This window comes from Podarcis bocagei (genome assembly GCF_964188305.1).
Source record: "Podarcis bocagei genome assembly, chromosome: 4".
NCBI lineage: Eukaryota > Metazoa > Chordata > Lepidosauria > Squamata > Lacertidae > Podarcis > Podarcis bocagei.
This window is the reverse complement of record NC_138128.1, coordinates 29,212,562-29,233,995: the sequence shown is the minus strand read 5'-3', so window position 1 is coordinate 29,233,995 and position 21,434 is coordinate 29,212,562. Positions and strand designations below refer to the sequence as shown.

General features: G+C 42.8%; 1 protein-coding gene across 1 annotated transcript in view; it reads left to right on the top strand.

The window, feature by feature from the left end:
* PLS1 (plastin 1) overlaps nt 1–21,434 on the top strand; it is a 54,827-nt gene that overhangs the window by 6,345 nt on the left and 27,048 nt on the right. The window contains exons 2-3 of the mRNA XM_081190264.1: nt 17,551–17,654; nt 19,460–19,623. Of these exons, the coding sequence (XP_081046390.1) occupies nt 17,585–17,654; nt 19,460–19,623 (234 nt within the window). The 5' untranslated portion in view covers nt 17,551–17,584. The remainder of the gene's footprint in view (nt 1–17,550; nt 17,655–19,459; nt 19,624–21,434) is intronic.

Here is a 21,434-nt window from a genome sequence, read left to right as displayed (position 1 = left end):
TTTGTGTGTGCTCAGAGTGCCTACACTGTCCCAGTGTGAGCCCCAGTATTGGAAATGGGTTCTGGGTCTGAGTCCTATAGAGTTGCGGTTCAGATTAAAGTGTGGGTACACTGTTAAGTAGTTTTGATAAAGAATTGATAGAGAATTTTCAATACTAGTACAATCTTTTTCTTTGAGGGAGTGCAATTACAGACAAGACTGATAAGCAATTTGTGTAACAAGGCAAGTAATTTTGAGGAGTGGCATTCAACTACTTTTAAGGCTGTAGCACAAGTGTGAAAGACTTTTTCAACCGAAAAGAAGCCACAGCACACATTGGAAAGTTTTCAGATGTGCTGACATCAGTACCATTATATATGAACTGCTGAGTAATTCAGTCCTTTAAAAATAAATTCAAATTTTGGCTCGCTGCCCTTCAGCTCACATTATTAGATGTGTTCAATGTGTAATTTCTACTTGAACGTGCAAACCGCTTTGAATTGCTTTTGCACACTCTTTCTTTCCCCTGTCATTAGCATCCTTTCCCTTTATCTCAAGCTTTTTTCCCCCTTTTATCACTGCTTCTGGAATCCTTTAATTTTGCTGCCAAATGTGTTCTTCACCAAAATCACTCTGTTTAGAAATGTTAGCCTGTAATTTTCCTAATAGCTTTACATTTATAGATACGTTTTCTTGCTAGAAGCTTCATGCTCTATTATGAACCACAGATGTTTCCACCCTACCCGTCCCTTTTGTATCTGTTACATCTACTTCCCCACTATGATCCCTCCGTGCACTCCCTATGGCAGTTTCTTGATCACAGCCTGTCAATGCCGCTACTGTTGTTTCCCAAAGTAGGTCAAGAGAGAGAGAGAGGGAGAGTAACATGAGGTCCTGCATCCCCAAGAGAGCTGAGTGCACTATTTCTGTGGTTCTCCTTGTCTCTGCTAGCAGGGGATTGCAGAATAGAATTTGAAGACTCATCCTTTTGTGAAGAGAACAGTCTCCCATGTTACAGCAAAGTGTGCAACATTTAGAGATAAGGGAACCAAAGGAGGGAGTGCTGCATTCCCCTAAGGTATTTTATGAATGAATGATCAGAAATGTGTGGACCTTTAAACCAAGTTCCCCTTAATGTGGCAAAAGGTGTTCACGTGTCATCTCTCTGTAGCTTTTTCATGTAAGTGCCAGTATAACAGCAGACCATTAAGCCCACGATCTAAAAATTTCCAGCTGCGCTATCGATGCCCAGCACGTGAAAATACATTTGACATGTGTGATCAGCCCATTCACATGTAGTGTTGCCAGATCAGTAATTATTTTATTTATTTATTTATTGCATTTATCCCAGGTTTTCATCCAAGGAGTTCAAGGTGACGTACGGTATGTCTTTCTCCCCCTCCTCATTTAATCCCTCCAACAGGGCTGTGGGGTTGGTTAGGCTGAGAGGCAGTGACTGGCCCAAGAACACCCAATGAGCCTCACAGTCAAGTTTGGATTTTAAACCCAGTCTCCCAGGCCCTAGTCCAACACTCTAACCATTTGCTGCACAATGGCTCTTGTTGCAGCCCAGTCTAGCGAATGGGCAAGTGAATGTTACAAGTGTTTTTCAGAGTAATGAGTGGTACACAAAATGCTTATAGGGTAAGCGTCCTATAACCAAGTTGCTAAAGTCTAATTAAGGCAAGAAGGAGTTAATATCATAAAGTAAACTGTCCTGTCAGGCTTAGCTGTGTCCAGTTGCCCTCATCTTGGGAGGAACTAGGTAATCAAGGCTTTGTTCTACCCCAGTCTACCTGAGCAGCTCAGTGTGTGAAGAGGTGTAAGTTGGTTGCTCCAGCTTAGCTGCATGGCTCTCACAAGCCATTCTTGTGTTGCTATACCAATAATTTAGGAACATTCACCACTTTGTAACTAAGCCAGGTTTCACTGGCTGAGCAATTTTCTGATGCATATGGATCGGATCTTCAAATAATTTTTAAGTAAACCAATCTTTAATTTACCAAAGTGTGTGTGATTTTTCCTATGCAAGGGGCAATGGGAAATTTTGGAAGATCTAATAGCGTATATTTCCACACTTTACTTTGCTGCGTATTTTGCCATTTTAAATCTCTGTTGGGGTTCCTTGAACCAACAGATACAATATTTTGTACACATTAAAGGGCTTTGAGGATCTCGAATAAAATGCTTTATCCAGCTCTTTTCAAATTTTAAATACTTAACTAAAATCATTCTCTGCTTTTTGAAGGTGTTATTACAGTATTGTATACTGTAATTGTTAAGAAAATGACAGAAGTGGAAAGGGTATCCTAATTTAATAATTCTTGCCATGTAGATTACATTCTCTTTCAGACAAATACATCTAGGTAGAACATCAATACTGTGGGCGGAAAGTCTTTCCATGACGGAAAATCCTGTCTTGGTTGTAGTATAGTATCTTAGTCATCTAATCTAATAATCTTTTGAACCATGTAGAGTTGTGCCAGGAATTAGCAGGGTAACAGAAGGCCATATTCCCCTGTAATAAATACCGTTGTTAATGTCTTTCAGATATTTCAATAATACAAATTCCTGAAGCTCACTGTGATAACTAATTAACTTCATTGCACTTGGGAGTCGAAGATTTGTTTCTGAAGCTGGGACCTTTTGTACATTTATGCTGATCACTACATTATTAGCTTCTGGAGTGGCCTTAAAATAGCCGATTAGCCCCCAGTTTCACTGCAGGAGTTCTGGCCTCTGAAGGCTTAGCCCTTACTGAAGTGGTAAACCTGTGTCTGGCTCACTTGCTCCCTTTCTGCAGGTGATGTTGCTGCAAATATAACCTGCAGTCACATAGAAAGTGAGCAAAGAAGTTCTAGAATTATTACTACTATTATTTATTGCATCTTGAAATATACTCGGAGTCGAGAGTGGATTTCATGCTCTTTATTCAGCTCATAGTGGTGATAAGGAATGGAAGTTCCCCCACAATATCTGCTTTATATACATTATTTACACAGTGGGCTGCACATGATTGGCTAATTCCGGGATTCTCCTGTAGGCCAATCAGGTTGTGGATTCACTTCCACCTGGAGCTGGATTGGGTGGCTCCTGTGGACCAATCATACAGCTGCATTGACTGCTGCATTCTGAATCCTATTGTTCTAGGACGAATCAGACTGCTGCATTTTGGATCCTATTCAGCTCAGTACATAACACATCTATATTTTTATTTCTTCGAATAAGGAGCCTCCAAGTGGTATACATGCTTCCACTGCCATTTGTATCTTTGCAGGAACCCTAAGGTCAGTTATGCTGAGATAGTGACTGGCCCCAGGTCACTGATGTGACTGAGTGGAGATTTGAGTCTCCTAGTCTTAGTTTGACACTGTAAGCCAAGGTTTAGAACCACAGGTCTGGGAGGCTGATAGTAGCACATCAGGCTGCTCTGTCTGGACCTTGGTACTTTTTCTGGGTCACCCCCTTTGCAGCCTGAGTGTTACTGGACTACAACTCCCATCATCCCCAGTCAGCATGGCCAGTGGTCAGGGAAGTTGGGAGCTGTAGTTAAACAACATCTGGAGACAACCACATTGATTCCCCCACTGCACTTTGAAGCACAAGCTTACAACTTTCTTTGACTGTCACAGAAACCAAACCAGTTGATGAAAGCTCAGTGGGAGAGGGGTTTGGGAAGGTGACAGTTCGGGTGGGTGACATTTCTGAATATTCCCTGTTTTTAAAAATAATAAACTGTCTGTTAAAATGATCCGATGATTCCTTAAAGTATCCCTCCCCCCACCTCCCGGCTCCTTAGTAGTGGTTTTACTGCTATTCTGTTCTGCTTCTCTGTGTTTTTAGTGGATCAAATTTTCATGGTTGTCTAGCCCCTTTGAAAAATTTCAGGTGAAAAAACAGCCTATATACATATAAATAAAGAAGGCTCTAACTTTTCTGATTGAAAAAACCTAATGTTGCAATTGCAGCTATTTATATCCCACCATCAGGATATAATAACCGCCTAGGGAAAGACATACAATACTATATCTCAGAACGCTGTCAAGCAAACTCCAGCAACAAATAAAGAAGTCCTTATAATGGCATTTTTTTAGACAACCTGGCATATATTGGTGCTGCTGCTAGCTGTGCTTGCTGTAGTATTTCAGAGAAAATGTTATCTTAATGCTGCCTGTTCCATAGCATCCAGTTTTTCTATTGTAGTGTTTTCTTACTGAAGTGGAATACAATACAAAGCACATGTGTGCTAAGATCCTTTTCAATCATGCAGGCTAAGCAAACTCTGAAACTGATACTATTGATGAATTTGGGTGACTGTTTTATGTATGAATACTTGAGGCACAATGCTTAAGGGGGGAGGAGGGAAGGGGTAGGTAGTTATTGTCAAGTGATCACTTTTCCTTCCACACACGTATGTAGTGGCTAAAATGTTATATACTTAATTTTAATCAAAGTTGGATTTACTGAAAATTGATGTAGTGGCTAAAATGTTATATACTTAATTTTAATCAAAGTTGGATTTACTGAAAATTGATAGTGTAAGTACACATTTGTATACTTATTTCTCTATGACGGGGTGGCTAACTCCCAAGAGACTGCGATCTACTCACAGAGTTAAAAACTGGCAGTGAGCTACCCCTTTTTGGGGGTGCAGGGCAAAAATGTTGAACTTTTTTTAGGGGACCCAAACTTGTTGAGCTTCGTTGGGGGGGAGCCAGTGATCTACCGCAGACGTCCAGTGATCTTCCAGTAGATCACGATCTACCTGTTGGACATGCCTGCTCTATGACTTGCACCTCAAGTGAGATAACCTGTGTGTAGAAAAAGACCATCAAAGAACAAACACCACAGAGGTTTATTATTGCCTCAAGCACAATGCTCTTTTGAGGAGGCAACATACATGCTCAAGTCTTGACTTACTAGGGGTTTATATGGATCTGTGAATTAGCTGAGTTCCTCTCGATTGTCTAGCAAAATCAGGGAGACCAAATGCTGACATTTGTACTGAGCCATACAAACAAACACTGCACCAGTAAATATTAGTGGCAGTGGAAATGTGGACTGTGTCATGATGTTTCCCCCTGAATTCACAATATGCCCCTGAATACCTGTTGCTGGTGAACACAAGTGGGAGAGTGCTGTTGGACCAAGTTGTGCTTCTGGGCTTCCCATAGGCATTTGGTTGGCCACTGTGAGAACAGGATGTTGGAGTAGATGGGCCTTTGGCCTGATCCAGAGGGGCTGCTATTATGTCCTTATATTCCTTCAAATCTGGATCTGAGATGTTCTCCTGTAACTGTAATCCTGAATCCATTTGCCATAGAACAGTGTCTCCTTATAGTAAAGAAACCCAGTTCAGAACTGTACTGTAAACCAGTAAGTTTTTATTTGGTTTCAATTTTATGAAAGCTAATAAAACTGAAATATTTCCAAAAGTAGCCAAATTAAAATGTTTGTATGAAATCGGATATATTGGCCATTTGGACAGTGTATCTCAAACAGGATTTGAGGGTTTTCTTCATGTGCAGAAACTGGTAGGCCTCTGCTCCTGGACGTAGCCTAAAGCCACCACAGCTAGTAGGCATTAATGGTCTTCATTAGGGATGAAGGAGAAATCTGACTGAGTTCGCACTTAAAGGTGAACTTGCTGAATTCACACTTTGCGAAACAAAGCAGGAACCAAACTGCAGATGAGTTCACACTTCTCCAAATTTTGCAGTGTAGTTCTCTGTGTACAAATATGCATATACTAGGGTATGCATATACTAGGGTAGCGTGTGCATATAAATGCATATATTGGTGAAAATAACATACAGAAATGCATTATTTTGGGGGAAATTGTTTTGCAAAATAGGTGTCTTTTTGGGGAAGTGGACTAAAGTGCTGATGAATTTTCACAAGGATTATTTTTTTAAAAAAAAATATAGTACAGATGGATGTGGAAATGTGGAGAACTGAACTGAAGTCTGGGAGAGTGAGAAAATGAGATAAAATGAAACGGACACATTCACCCATCCATAGCCTTCGTAACTACTGTTGGTTTGCTGGGTCTGTTCATGTAGGAAGCAGGGCTTTGTAAGAACGAAAAGGAAGGGGGAAGGTAGACCTCCCTTGCCGTCTTGTCCTGTTGCTAAACTCACACAGGTGCTTAACTTTTATACTTCTAGCTAGCTTCCCCCAACTCCTGCAGTCAGGCGAGTTATCCTTTATATCCAAGGGCATTGACTTCTATTTTTAGTTGTGAAAGTAACCTACATCTCATGAAATAGGCATTGCTGACTTTCTTAAAACATAGTATGAAGGAAACACAAACACACACACACACACACACACACACACACACACAAACATCCCCGACACAGTGAGATTTGGCAGCAATAGTGCAAATCTGTGTTTGAGAATTATATTTTAGATTTCACTAATGAGAGACTAAATAGCATAGTCAGTGGCTCTGTATCTTGATCTGCTGTGCTAATCTTTAGCATTAGCGTGTATGGCCTAGTCCTGCTTTGGCAAGGACTGAACTGATTATACTTGCAGCTTCACCGACCTGTGGAGCCAGTATTTCCAGGAGCTCAAAATCAACAAACTGGACATAATTTTATATACAGTGGTACTTCGGGTTAAGTACTTAATTCGTTCTGGAGGTCCGTTCTTAACCTGAAACTGCACCAGTGAGAGAAGTGTGGTCACATTGTCACAGATATGGAATAATCTAAAACTATGCTTTCTACCTGTTTGAAATATGTTCCTATGAGAAAGCTGTCCTAAATTTTGGCTGCTCGTGCCCATTAAAATGTGAGCTAGAAAATCTGGTTGCTAAGCCAGCTTTGCCAATTATAATTGCGTGTTTGAACTGTCTCTAGTTTGTAAGTTTTCTCTCTCTCCCCCCCCCCCCTTAACAGCAGCTTTTTTCTCTCAGAAGTCTTTGTAGGCCACCCAAGATTTTCAGTTTGTTTTTTAAACAGTGAATATTCTTCAAAATTTGTTTTAAGGATTGAGGGTAATAAATAAGGGTTTTCCAATTGGCTTCTTTTAAGACTCAGATCTAAGGTTGCTGACCTCTCTGGTGTAAGTCAAGAGAGGCTGATTGTGAAAGTTAAGAACTAGTTTGTGATAACCCATTAAAATGGTGAATGGGCCTGCTCTGGACTGAGTGTTTTATGACTGTGGAAATGGACCTGGGAGTTTAAAGCCAGTGAGTGGTATCAGGGGCGCCGACTTATAAAAAATATTGGGGGGGCCCATACCGGGGTCCTGCCGCTGGTTCGCTCGGGTAGCCGGGAGAACGCAGTTCGAGGTGGCGGTGTTGGGGAGAGACCCTCGCTCAGGGCGCCACTAGACTTGGCGGCCGGCGGCCTATCTGGGGGGTTTTGGAGCGTATTTCAGCGGAGCGATTGGGGAGGAGGGGGCTTGTTGCCGGATTCTTCAGCTGAGCCGGAGATCCGCTGCTGGGGGTCCCTGGGCCGAGTTGTGAGCACGGCCTGCTGAAGGGAGATCCAGCCGATTGCGCGACGGGGATGGCCGGGGCTCTCCGGCTAGGGCGCGCGGCTGGCTGGCTGGCGAGGGAGCAGGTGGGGAGGAGGCGGGGGTCCTCACTCTCTTAGGAAACGCACCCGCGCGCCCGATTGCCACGAAGTCCGAAGGGTGCGTGTGTGGAATTAAAAAGCAAAAACGAGATACGGGCAGGGCAGGCAAAGAGTTTTCTGCAAGAGGATGGAGGGCAGGTTGAAGAGAAAATCACTCAGGATGAGACAGTCAAATCAGCCATGATAAAATGGGCTCAGGATATTGGGTATAACATCATGTTTGAGGACTGGGAAAGGTTATGGACCACCGGAATGAAATTCACGGCATGTAATGCCTTGAAGGAAAATATTATGAAAATGATTTATAGGTGGTACATGACCCCAGTCAAGCTTGCAAAAATATATCACCTGTCTGATAATAAATGTTGGAAATGTAAGGAGGCTGAAGGGACATTCTTTCACCTCTGGTGGACTTGTCCAAAAGTGAAGACCTTCTGGGAAATGATCTATAATGAGTTAAAAAAGGTATTTAAGTATACCTTTCCCAAGAAACCAGAGGCCTTCCTCTTGGGCATTGTTGGCCAGAAAGTGTTAAAGAAGGATAGAACTTTCTTTATGTATGCAACTACAGCAGCAAGAATACTTATCGCAAAATATTGGAAGACACAAGATTTGCCCACACTGGAAGAGTGGCAGACGCAATTGATGGACTATATGGAACTGGCTGAAATGACTGGCAGAATCCGAGATTTGGGAGAAGAAACAACGGAAGAGGACTGGAAAAAATTTAAGGACTATTTACAAAAACAATATAAGTTGTATGAATGTTAAAAATTTACACGATTCGGAAACTATAGCTTCAGCAATTAGATTTGGGAAACAGGAAATTATATTTTAAGTAAGAAAAGGTCAAAATCTAAGGTAATACTATGTTTAATTTAAGATATAAGTAACTGATGAAAAGTATGTTAAATTTAGAGGTATAGTATTTGAAAAGTACGAAACAAGGTAATAATTTGCTGATATCTTTATTATAAAGAATGCAGGGTAAGGGAGATGCGAGGAAGTCCAGTTAGTTATATAAAAAATGTGTTGAATGGTTGGTTTTCTTTTCTTCTTTTTCTTTTTTCTTTTTCTTGTTCTTTTACTTTTTTCTTCAGTGTATGTTTCTAACTTTGTATTTGAAAACTTAATAAAATATTTATATATATAAAAAAAGAGAGAAAATCCTTTCGCTTTTCTGGGGCGCAGGGAAGTCTCAGAGCCGGAGGTTGGGGAAGGGACCCCCTTTGCTCTGCCCTCTTCTCCCGTCTTAGATTCGCATGGGGGTCCCCGCCCGAGCTTGCCTGGCCACCGGGCCACACAAGGGCCGCGCTCTACGCGGCACACCTTGCTAGCCGCGCAGCTGTCCTCCGCGGCTGCGGAGCGGCCCTGCGCCGGTGCCCAGCCCCTCTGGGCGCCCGCTGCGCTGCCAATGACAAGCGGGCGACGTCGCGGGCGGGGAAGGCGTCGCTTTCTTTCCCGATCCTGCATCCTCCCAGTCTTCCAGCCCTTTTTTGGGTTGGAAGCTCGTCTCGTTCGCCCTTCTCCTTTCTTCACCCTGCGCGCAATTTTCCTCCCTCGTCTCCCTCCTCATTTCTCCTTCCTTCCTTCCTTCCTGACTGACGGGCTTGGGCTCGGGCTCGGGCTCCGGGTCGGGCTCGGGCTCGGGCAGCCACAGCGTCGGCGGTGTTGGCGATCGGCGGCGCGGGGGGATGGCCCTCCCGGGGGAGCCGGCGCTGCTCAATGGGGTTGCCAAGGAGACAGGCCGGCCGCCCCCCTCCCCCGGCCCGGCGCCCCCCGCCGCGCCGGTGCCCGTTATCGAGCTGGTGCGCGCCGGGCGCCCTATAAAAGCCGCGGACGCGCCCACCGCCGCCCGAGATTATTGGGGGGGCTGAGCCCCCCCAAACGAATTTTTGAGGGGGCTCGGGCCCCCTCAAGCCCCATGGAGTCGGCGCCTATGAGTGGTATTCAACCTAGTTTTACTTACAGGAAGCACAATTGTAATGGAACTTTCTCACAAGCATGCTTAAAATGTAGCCACTACAAATGATGAGTGTCAAGAGGATACAAATCACATTATTTTGCTTGTCTTGAGTTTTATTTATATGAATCATCATCTTGTGACAATAACAGTGTAGTATAGATCTTTAAAACATAAGAGATGAATGGGTCTTGTCTTCGTAAATATGCAAAGTGTTATCAAAGTACATTCTGAAGAATCAAAGTATCGGATGAGATGGCAAATTTCCTTGTCATCGTTCTGTGAACAGCAGCAATAAATGAACCAGTTTTCACTCTATATTCCCTGAATTCAGGGGAGCATTGCCCATAGCACTAGATGCTGGAAAGCTATTGTTTTCAGCCCACCTGGCTTTTCAGAGATGAATAAATCCCCTTGCACTAACACTAATCCTCATGTTAGCACAAACAAGTTTGTTGAATTCCACCCATGGTGTTGACAAGACATTCCACAGGTGAGCCTGAGTTAAGTTTCCTTTGAAGGAAAGAATATCAGCATCTTTGTAATACTGTAATTCTTTACAAATGTACAAGCAGAGCATAAGCTGAGGTACACAGAGAGTCCAGCAAGACAACAGATTTGCTCACTTGCATCAGATCCCCAGAAGGATGCCCAGCACTGCAAAATACTCCACTTCCCACCAACTTGCAGTTTTTTCTGTCCCTCTGCATTCACTTTCTCTCTCTCTGCCTGTCCCAACTGCAGTACTGCTGCTTTTCACAAGCAAACTGCAGAACACTTACTGCAAACCCTACTTCTGGAGCCAGGTTTATTGCCTGTTCAGGAAGCACCCACAATCTCAAGAATGTTTGTTCAGAAGGTCCAATAAATTCAATAAGATTTACTTCCAAGTCGAAATGCATAGGGTTGCAACTTGTATTCCCCCCTCCCCCCCCATTTCTTTCTTTTTAAAAATCATACTCCAAGATCCCACCTTGAATCATTTTAGTGTACCGGTAAGTAGCAAAATAGTGACAGAATAACGGGACAGAAAATTCACAACTCCCCCAAGATGGGATTTCTAGAAAACGTATTTTTAATCCCAATAAGGTCAGAGCATAGTGTTATATGATCATTGCTTAAAAATTGTTACAAATAGCTCTAATATTATTTAGACAAAAAATTATATTTGCTGTTTGGATTGTTGCCTGTATAATGCTTACTAACATTTGCACACAATCCCCAAAATAATACTCAGGGAAAAAAGAACGCAAGCTGCTCAACCGAACAACCCCATATACCTCCTCAATTATTATTTTTATTTTTAAATGGGAGGGGCAGGTGGGCCTTGGGTACCAAGCGGGGTGTCAGAGGGCGCCTTGCAGCCCACGGGCACCATGTTGGGCATCCCAGGCCTAGACAAACAGAAAAGTTTTAGTCTACCAGCTAAAGTTCCTCAAGCTGTGTGCCCAAGGAACAGTTTTGAGGAGAACCGTCCAGAATTAGGGGTGCCACCACAAAAAAGCCCTTTCTCCATTCATTGCCTGGCTAAAGTTCAGTGTTGGGTCACCTGGAAATGGTCTCTAATCACGACTTTAACAATTAAATTACCCTGGTGGTTGTTTTGTTTTGCTTTTCTGTAGATAAAGTGACTGAGATCATCATGGACTCCATTCACCGTTTGTGTTCAGTTTGGTGCCTGCAGTAGACAATGAGCCATGTGCATATTAACATTACTATTTTTGTTTTATTTTGTTTGCATAAAGGGAAGGAAAAGGATAATATTGTTGGGAGGCAACTATTGGTTCATATTATGCAGCTTGCCTGTACTTTCTCCTCCACCCCATTGTGTACATAAAGCATCACTGCCAGTGGTCTGTCCAGTTTTCTCTTGCAATAAAAGCTCCCAAAGCATCCTAGAGCTAATCTTTCTGTCCCGTAGCTTTTGGCAGTTAAGGGCCAGGCTAGATGTGATATTAATTGCATAAATTACCATGCTTTACAAAATGTAATGGCTGATACAGTAGGATTAGGGCAGTTATATGTGATCCTGCTTTCAATGGTGCCTGTGAAAGTTTTGGGGCAGTCATGCTGCCTTGTTTTACATCAGCAAATGTCCTTTAGCTTCCTGCTGTAACTTTTCATGCCACAAAAGTTCCAGGTCCCCGCCCCCCACTCCTGCCTTTGTTGTACAATAGTGCAAGAGTGCCCCTCTTGGTCGCAATAATTCAAAAACATTGAGTAAGCATTGCAGAGTAACTAATAAAGTGGAGTTATATGTGAGAGAATCTGGAATAAATCTGCTATTTATGCACCATTATTTCTCAAGGACATGTTGCAGTAGTCACTGACCTTGATTTTACACCAGGGTGCCCAAACTTTTTTCAAAGAGGGCCAGATTTGATGAAGTGAACATTGTTGTTGTTGAGCTTTTTCTTTTTAAAACTGTACCCCAAAGTTGCTGAGCTTTTCTTAGGATTGAAGTTGTTGAGCTTTTTGGGGGATTTTACCCCAGGAAATAAACTGCCACAGGGTCCGGATTAAACCGACCGGCGGGCTGGATTAGGCCCCCAAAATGGATTTTGGACGTGCCTGTTTTACACCATCTGCTGTATTCATTCATCTACCTGGTGAAAGTCTTTCTTGCACTATTTTAAGAGACACAAAAGTGTCATATTAAAGGACATGTTGGAAAATACAGATTGCTTTCTTGTCGTCGGTTTGTAATGAGCTTCACCAGCATGTGAAATAGCAGACTGTGTGCTACTTTGCAGTTTAACATACATATCTTTATCTTGCTCATCGTTCATGATGGAAATTTATGCCTGGTACGGTGAAAGTCGATGGAGAAAAACTTTTGTCCCTTCCCTATACACCATGTGTAGTTAAACTGGCATTCACTCCTGCAAGAGGCAGCAATGGCCACCAACCTGGATGGCTTTAAGAGAGAATAAGGAGGATCAGGCTCTCATTGGCTGCTAAGCATGATGGATGTGCTCCACCTCTTCTGTCAGAAGCAGTATGTTTCTGAATCCCAGCTGCTGGGAACTGCAAATGAGAGAGCTGTTGTGCCCATGTCCCGCTTGTGGTTGACCTCTGAGAGAACAGGACGATAGCCTGATCAGCAGGCTCTTCTTATGTTCTTTTTGAGGTCACATTGGCACACTTGAGTGTGGGTTACCCCACTTTATTCTCATAAGGTAAAGGACCCCTAGACAGTTAAGTCTAGTCAAAGGCGATTATGGTGTGTGGCGCTCATCTCACTTTCAGGCCAAGGGAGCCGGCATTTGTCCACAGACAGCTTTCCGGTCATGTGGCCAGCATGTCTAAACTGCTTCTGGTGCAACGGAGCACTGTGATGGAAGCCACAGCACATGGAAATTCCATTTACCTTCCCTCCACAGCGGTACCTATTTATCTACTTGCACTGAATCATAGAATCATAGAATCATAGAGTTGGAAGAGACCACAAGGGCCATCGAGTCCAACCCCCTGCCAAGCAGGAAACACCATCAGAGCACTCCTGACATATGGTTGTCAAGCCTCTGCTTAAAGACCTCCAAAGAAGGAGACTCCACCACACTCCTTGGCAGCAAATTCCACTGTCGAACAGCTCTTACTGTCAGGAAGTTCTTCCTAATGTTTAGGTGGAATCTTCTTTCTTGTAGTTTGGATCCATTGCTCCGTGTCCGCTTCTCTGGAGCAGCAGAAAACAACCTTTCTCCCTCCTCTATGTGACATCCATTTATATATTTGAACATGGCTATCATATCACCCTTTAACCTCCTCTTCTCCAGGCTAAACATGCCCAGCTCCCTTAGCCGTTCCTCATAAGGCATCGTTTCCAGGCCTTTGACCATTTTGGTTGCCCTCCTCTGGACACGTTCCAGTTTGTCAGTGTCCTTCTTGAACTGTGGTGCCCAGAACTGGACACAGTACTCCAGGTGAGGTCTGACCAGAGCAGAATACAGTGGCACTATTACTTCCCTTGATCTAGATGCTATACTCCTATTGATGCAGCCCAGAATTGCATTGGCTTTTTTAGCTGCCGCGTCACACTGTTGGCTCATGTCAAGTTTGTGGTCAACCAAGACTCCTAGATCCTTTTCACATGTACTGCTCTCAAGCCAGGTGTCACCCATCTTGTATTTGTGCCTCTCATTTTTTTTGCCCAAGTGTAATACTTTACATTTCTCCCTGTTAAAATTCATCTTGTTTGTTTTTGCCCAGTTCTCTAATCTGTCAAGGTCGTTTTGAAGTGTGATCCTGTCCTCTGGGGTGTTAGCCACCCCTCCCAGTTTGGTGTCATCTGCAAATTTGATCAGGATGCCCTTGAGTCCATCATCCAAGTCGTTGATAAAGATGTTGAATAAGACGGGGCCCAAGACAGAACCCTGTGGCACCCCACTAGTCACTCTTCTCCAGGATGAAGAGGAACCATTGATGAGCATCCTTTGGGTTCGGTCAGTCAGCCAGTTACAAATCCACTGAGTGGTAGCATAGTCAAGACCGCATTTTACCAGCTTCTTTACAAGAATATCATGGGGCACCTTGTCAAATGCCTTGCTGAAATCAAGGTAGGCTACATCCACTGCGTTCCCTTCATCTACCAGGCTTGTAATTCTGTCAAAAAACGAGATCAGGTTAGTCTGACATGACTTATTTTTCAGAAATCCATGCTGACTATTGGTGATCACAGCATTCCTTTCTAGGTGCTCACAGACTGTTTGCTTAATGATCTGCTCCAGAATCTTCCCTGCTATTGATGTCAGACTGACTGGGCGGTAATTATTTGGGTCCTCTCTTTCCCCCTTTTTGAAAATAGGGACAACATTTGCCCTCCTCCAGTCTGCCGGGACTTCGCCTGTTCTCCAGGAATTCTCAAAGATGACTGCCAGTGGTTCTGAGATCACATCTGCCAGTTCTTTTAATACTCTTGGATGCAGTTCATCTGGCCCTGGAGACTTGAATACATCTAAACTAGCCAAATATTCTTGTACTGTCTCCTTAGTTATTCTGGGCTGTGTTTCCTTTGCTGAATCATTTGCTCCAAATTCTTCAGGTCGGGCATTGTTTTCTTTATCGGAGAAGACTGAGGCAAAGAAGGCATTGAGGAGTTCAGCCCTTTCTGTGTCCCCTGTTTGCATTTCACCATCTTCTCCTCTGAGTGACCCCACTGTTTCTTTGTTCTTCCTTTTGCTACGAACATACCCATAAAAGCCTTTTTTGTTGCTTTTAACCTCTCTAGCAAGCCTGAGTTCATTCTGTGCTTTAGCTTTTCTGACTTTGTGTCTACACGTGCTGGCTATTTGTTTGAATTCCTCTTTGGTGGTTTCCCCCCTTTTCCATTTTTTGTACACATCCTTTTTAATCTTAATTCAGTTAAAAGTTCTTTAGATAGCCACCCTGGCTTCTTTAGGCACCTTCCATGTTTCCGTCTCATTGGTATTGCCTGACGTTGTGCTTTTACTATCTCCCTCTTAACAAACTCCCAGCCATCATGAACTCCCTTTCCTTTTAGTATTGCTGTCCATGGGATCTCACCCAGCACTTCCCTAAGTTTTATGAAGTCGGCTTTCTTAAAGTCAAGAAATTGAGTCCTAGTATGCTTGGCTGCTCCTTTCCGCTGTATAGTAAACTTCAGAAGAGCATGATCACTCGTGCCTAATGATCCTTCCACATCTACCCCACTAACCAAGTCATCAACATTGGTTAGGACCAGATCTAAAACGGCTGTTCCTCTTGTTGCTTCTCCCACTTTCTGGACAATGAAGTTGTCTGCAAGGCCAGTGAGGAATCTGTTTGACCTTATGCTCTTGGCTGAGTTTGACGTCCAACAAATATCCGGGTAATTGAAGTCCCCCATTACTACTATCTCCCTCCCTTTTGCATGCTTGGCCATCTGTTCCAGGAAGGCATCATCTATGTCCTCCATTTGGCTTGGGGATCTATAGTAAACTCCCACAATGAGGTCTCTGTTATTCTTCTCTCCCTTAATTTTGACCCAAATGCTCTCACTTTGGCTTTGAGGTTCTAAATCTTGGATCTCTTCACAGGTATACACATCCCTGACATATAACGCCACTCCTCCTCCTTTCTTGTCTGGTCTGTTTCTCTGAAATAGATTGTATCCCCCCATTATTACATTCCAATCGTGGGACTTATCCCACCAGGTTTCAGTGATGCCTATTATGTCATATTTAGTTTGCTGTACCAAGAGCTCAAGCTCATCTTGTTTATTTCCCATGCTTTGCACATTAGTGTACAGACATTGAAGTCCATTAATCATTCCCCCGTGTCTCTTATTTAAGGATTTTTTCCTCCCACCACTAGGTCCGCGTGCTGTTTGCTCCATTTGGTCTATGACATTTGGATGATCATCTTCATTAATTGATAGACTCCTACCTTCAGGAGCACTGTCTCCCTCCCCCACATTAGTCAGTTTAAAGCCCTCCTGATGAGGTTTCTGAGATTTTTGGCAAAAACATTTCTCCCAACCGTTGTGAGGTGCAGCCCATCACTTGCCAGAAGTCCATCTTCAAGAAACTGCAGTCCGTGATCTAAGAATCCAAACCGTTCCTGTTTACACCATTTGCGAAGCCAGCTGTTCACTTCCACTATTTTCCCCTCTCTCCCTGGGCCACGTCGTTCAACTGGGAGGACAGACGAGATGACAATTTGTGCATTTAGTTGCTTCAATTTCCTGCCGAGAGCCTCGTAGTCTCTTTTGATCTTCTGGAAGCTATTGCTTGCAGTGTCATTGGTTCCCACATGAACCAAGAGGAAGGGGTATTTGTCAGTGGGTTTTATGATTCCACTGGTGTGCTTTCAAACTGCTAGGTTGGCAGGAGCTGGGACAGAGCAATGGGAGCTCACTCCATTGCAAGGATTCGAACCACCGACCTTCTGATCAGCAAGCCCAAGAGGCTCAGTGGTTTAGACCACAGTGCCACCCATTCTCATAGTAACCCTGGGATAGGCTTAGTTGAGTCAGTGACTAGCCTAAGTACGACTGTGAACATTATGGCCATTCATGGGTGTGAGTTCAGGCTCCCAAACCAAAGTCCAACGTGCTAATCGCTGTATGGCCCTTTGCCAATTTACTAGTCTGTAACTCAGCTGCAATTTAGTCCTGCTCTTAGGAGTGGTGTAATATATCTTGGATCAGCACAGTTGCTGCATTTTTCAGGAAGCTGCCTTATGTTGAGTCAGACCACTGCTCTGTCTAGCATATTATTATCTACACTAACTGGCAAAGGGTCTCTAGGGATTCAGGTAGGGAACATTCCTGGTCCTACCTGGACATGCTGGAGACTGAATCTGGGGCCTTCTGCTTGCTGTATCACCTTCCCTGTTTTTTTGGACTGTCTGTGGACATGGCTATAGGGGCTGTCATGATGAGCTCCTGCACTGCTAAATTGCCACTACACCACTGCTTCTGTCATCATTCAGGAGACATTCATTGGGCCAGCTGTTGTTACTGATAAAGTTGTATCTGCATGGTGAGAACTATGGGAATAAAGCAGGTAGTGGCCCTGGTTTGGTAGTGGTGTCTAGGTACTCAAAATAGCATAGGTTGGAAATACTAATTGACATAATATTGGGTGGTGCTGTGGGTTAAACCACAGAGCCTAAGACTTGCTGATCAGAAGGTCAGCGGTTCGAATCCCTGTGACGGGGTGAGCTCCCGTTGTTCGGTCCCTGCTCCTGCCAACCTAGCAGTTCGAAAGCACGTCAAAGTGCAAGTAGATTAATAGGTACCGCTTCGGCGGGAAGGTAAGCGGCGATTCCGTGCACTGCTCTGATTTGCCAGAAGCGGCTTAGTCATGCTGGCCACATGACCCGGAAGCTGTATGCTGGCTCCCTCGGCCAATAAAGCGAGATGAGCGTCGCAACCCCAGAGTCGGTCATGACTGGACCTAATGGTCAGGGGTCCCTTTACTTTTACCTTTACCTTTTACTGCACATTTCCATTGCTTAGTTGCTTGTGTCTTTCTATCTAGAGTATGCTTTGTTACATGCATTGTTGATTATCCTTAGGAATAAAGAACTGAAAACAACTGGAAATCAAGAGATGGAGAATAACATAACAACCATTTCTCGTGAGGAACTGGAGGAACTAAAAGAAGCATTCAGTAAAATAGGTATGTGTGCAGAGCTTTTGCAGGCCCTTTGAGCTGTCCTGTTCTGGGATGGCCAAACAGATTGCCATTTAAAGAGGCATGCCATAGTCCCCCCTGAGTGTTTCATAGGCTGTCTCTGTCCCTTTAGTTTAAAGACATTTGTGATTAGTTATGAGTGATTCCTGTATTTGTGGGCAGCTTCCACAACAGGCCACTCATTGTGGTGACTCTGCAGTTATGGAACTCATTCCCAAATGAGATTAAGTTGTTGCCCATGTTGGCTGCATTTAGGTACAAGGTGTAAACCATGTTTACCTGGGCCTTTGGAATGTAATCTGCATTTTTGCTGCCGCTACCACTTTGTAGAACGTTGTTATCATGATGTTAGTTTTACTTTTTATTGTTGTGCCATGTATGTCATACTCCGTATTACAATCTGTTCTGTGATTTCATTGGGAGAAAGGGAAGAATATAAGTATGAGGAAATTTAAGCATTTGAATGTGCTAGCTATGCATGCCAAAGGGGAGGGGAAGAAATATCCTCTCTCTTTCTTAAAAAAATAAAGGGAAACTGATTTTGAATCATAACATTGCTATATTTTTATGAGGAATTAAAAAAACAAACATTACTACAACATTTATTTGAAATATGCCAATTTGGATTAGGTTCTCATTCTCCAATGGAAGGACAGCTTCCTACTGTGGAAGGGAACCTTCAGATCCAACCGTATTCACTGCTTTTTCTTGAGAATAATAATCTTGATTATATCCAGCTTCACTTCAAAGACCACAGTTCCCATCAATATTTATAATAGAATGTAAACTAATATTTTGAAGCAATTGAAGGTCTATGGATTAATCTTTTAGGATTCCCTTCCTTCCTCATACTGCTCTTCATTTTTAGTTCAAGAGAACTGTACTTTGTGATACTTGCTTATTTTGTAGAGGCTACTGTTAATAAATAACTCTACAGCTAAAGGTTATGATAATTTTGTCACTTGAAAAAAAGAAAAATCAATAGCATGCTTAACTGAGGCTATAAATTGTTGCTCTTCTCCTTCGTACACCTTTAGGGCTCAGCTTTCTGAAATGGTTCCAGAAAGCTTCTGGCTTCTTTAGGTTCTCTTTAGTCTTTATCCACAAGGCTTGCAGATAACAAACAAGCATGCTGTGTTCTTTTTTTAAATAGCCTCTGAAAAATTATACTTCAGTGAAAATTGAGATTTTAGAATTGGAATAAGGCAACATAAGGTACCCAGAAAGAGTATAACATTCATTGCTTTACAAAAACAGTCAGCTGTCCATTGTCAATATAGGAAGGTATAAGTATCTCAAAAGACAGCTAGGCAATCTTCTGGCAGGAGTGAGGAAGCTGACAGCAACTTTGGATTTCTCCCCCAATTTAGTTGACTGTTGAAAAAGGGCTGCCATTCTCTGTAGTAGGCACTCAGCCACCTGAGTTTGCTGGCAGTCTAGAATAAAAACGGGGTCACCCAAAAATAAGGTTGTGGTTCCTACAAGTTCCAGAAGCCTGATATCCATTCTATTCACAGCCATTTGTTTTTAGCTTTGAGATACAAGTTTTCCAATATACCTGACTTGTACAAAACAGCAGGTTGGAAAAAAATAAAATGTATGTTGTGCCCAGGGGAGAGCATTCCACAACCAGGAAGCCATCGCTGAAAAGGCCTCTTCTCATGTTGCCACCTTCTGCAGCTCCCCTTGGGAGAGGCACACAACAAAGGGCCTTGAATGATGAATGCAAGTTCTGGGTAGGTTCATGTGAGGAGAAGTGATTCCTCAGGTATGATATTTTATCTTTACAGATATCGATAACAGTGGCTATGTCAGTGATTACGAACTTCAGGATCTTTTCAAAGAAGCAAGCCTTCCCTTGCCTGGCTATAAAGTCCGGGAAATTGTAGAAAAAATTATAGCAGTGGCTGATAACAACAAGGATGGCAAAATCAACTTCGAAGAATTTGTATCAGTAAGTGAACCACTTTCTCGGGCTTTGTTGTTTACCCATAGTAAACTAGTTTAGTACTGTTGGTTATAAATGAAGCATGAGGCCATTACTAAACTGTGCTTTTAGAAGCATATTGGGTTACATACTGTAGCTTTGCTTTACACAACACACCTTTATGTACTGTATCAGCACACCAGGAATGTGAGCAGTAAAAGAATGGATTTGCCTGCCACATTAGTTGAGGAATGGCTATAGGTTTCCTGCTTCCATAACATTCACTGGTATTCATCAATGATGTTGGGTTTGGAAGAAAGAGCTTGTGACCAGACACACTCAGAATAACAATTTAAAGGTTTATAGTTTTGAGAATAAATGGAAGATCCTTCTTTATCAAATGTATCTGCTAAAATAGACTTTTTTTAGTGAAAGCTCATGCCACAATAAATGTGTTGATCTTCAGCACGGTGGAAGACTATTTTACTGCTTTTGCTACAACAAACTGAGCAATCTTATACAAGAAGCATTGCTGGCAGTGTGTGTGTGTGTGTGTGTGTGTGTGTGTGTGTGTGTGTGAAGGAGGGAGGGAGAGAGAGAGAGAGAGAGAGAGAGAGAGAGAGAGGGAGGATGCAATAGCTGCCAAATCTTACATGCACTTAGCTCAGAAGATAAAGAAGAGATCTACTGATGGTTATTAGCCATGATTGATATGCTCTGCCTCCACAGTTAGAAGCAGCAACTGGAAAGCAGTTACTGGAAACCACAATGCTTTTGCCCATGCTGCCCCGATCTTCCCCATAACTCTATTTCAGCCATTTGTTTGGCACACTTTAACCAGCACATCAGATGTTGTGGTAGGGTGTGTATTGTTCTGTTACGTTGGTGGCATATATGGTGGGCATAGAGGGGCTTCCACCGTCTACAGCCCCTCAGACAGCGTATTTCTAGTATTGGGTTACTCCTTAAGGCTGCAGGTCTGTACAGGCTTATATAGAAATAAGCTGTTATTGCAGCCTGTGGAACTTAACTCTGAGTAGACATGAATAAGAGTATCACTTGTGTTGCTGCTCTTTTTGTATTAATAAACTACTTGGTTGGTTCTGGATGCTAGCCATTTAACAGATGTGTTATAAGAGCCCAGGACTAACAAAGAAACATTTATCAACCAGGTAATATTTTCAGACTTCATAAAAGCGGTGCAGAGCATTTTTGTTTTTACAAAGTGACAGCTAACCTGTGCTGTTTTTTAAAAAAATAGTATTTAAAAGCACTTTGGAAGTAGTGCATTTTAAAGATTAATGATGGAGGAGTGATATAGCCTATTAAAAGATGGAACTTTTCAAAGTGTCTCATCGTAAGATAGGGAGGGCTTGCATAATTGAACGGGATGATGGGTGAATATACCATATAGACTGTAATTAGCAATCTCCAGTAATGTCTGAAAGGAAAAAGAGCTTAATGGTTACATAGTTGATTGGCTATTATGCAGCTTCAGCTTCTGTTATGCAGCTTTAGCTGATAACGATAATGTAAAATTATCCTAAACATATTTGCATCATTAAAAAAAAATCAAAGTGCTGCTTTAGCATAATCTGAAATCACAGTATCTTTGCATGCACTTTTGAGAGAGAGAGAAGAAATCGGTGTTATATTTTGCACTAGTGATATATTTCCTTATTCTATAGAGTCCCTTCCAGAAAGATGTACACTTGCCCACTTCTTTCTATTTCACCCTGTTTAGTTATTTCCCCTCTCCTTTCTCTTATTTTCTTCCCTTTTCCTACATTGCTGATTTGACATTACAGCTTTATTAAAACATACTGTGGTTGGGTTAA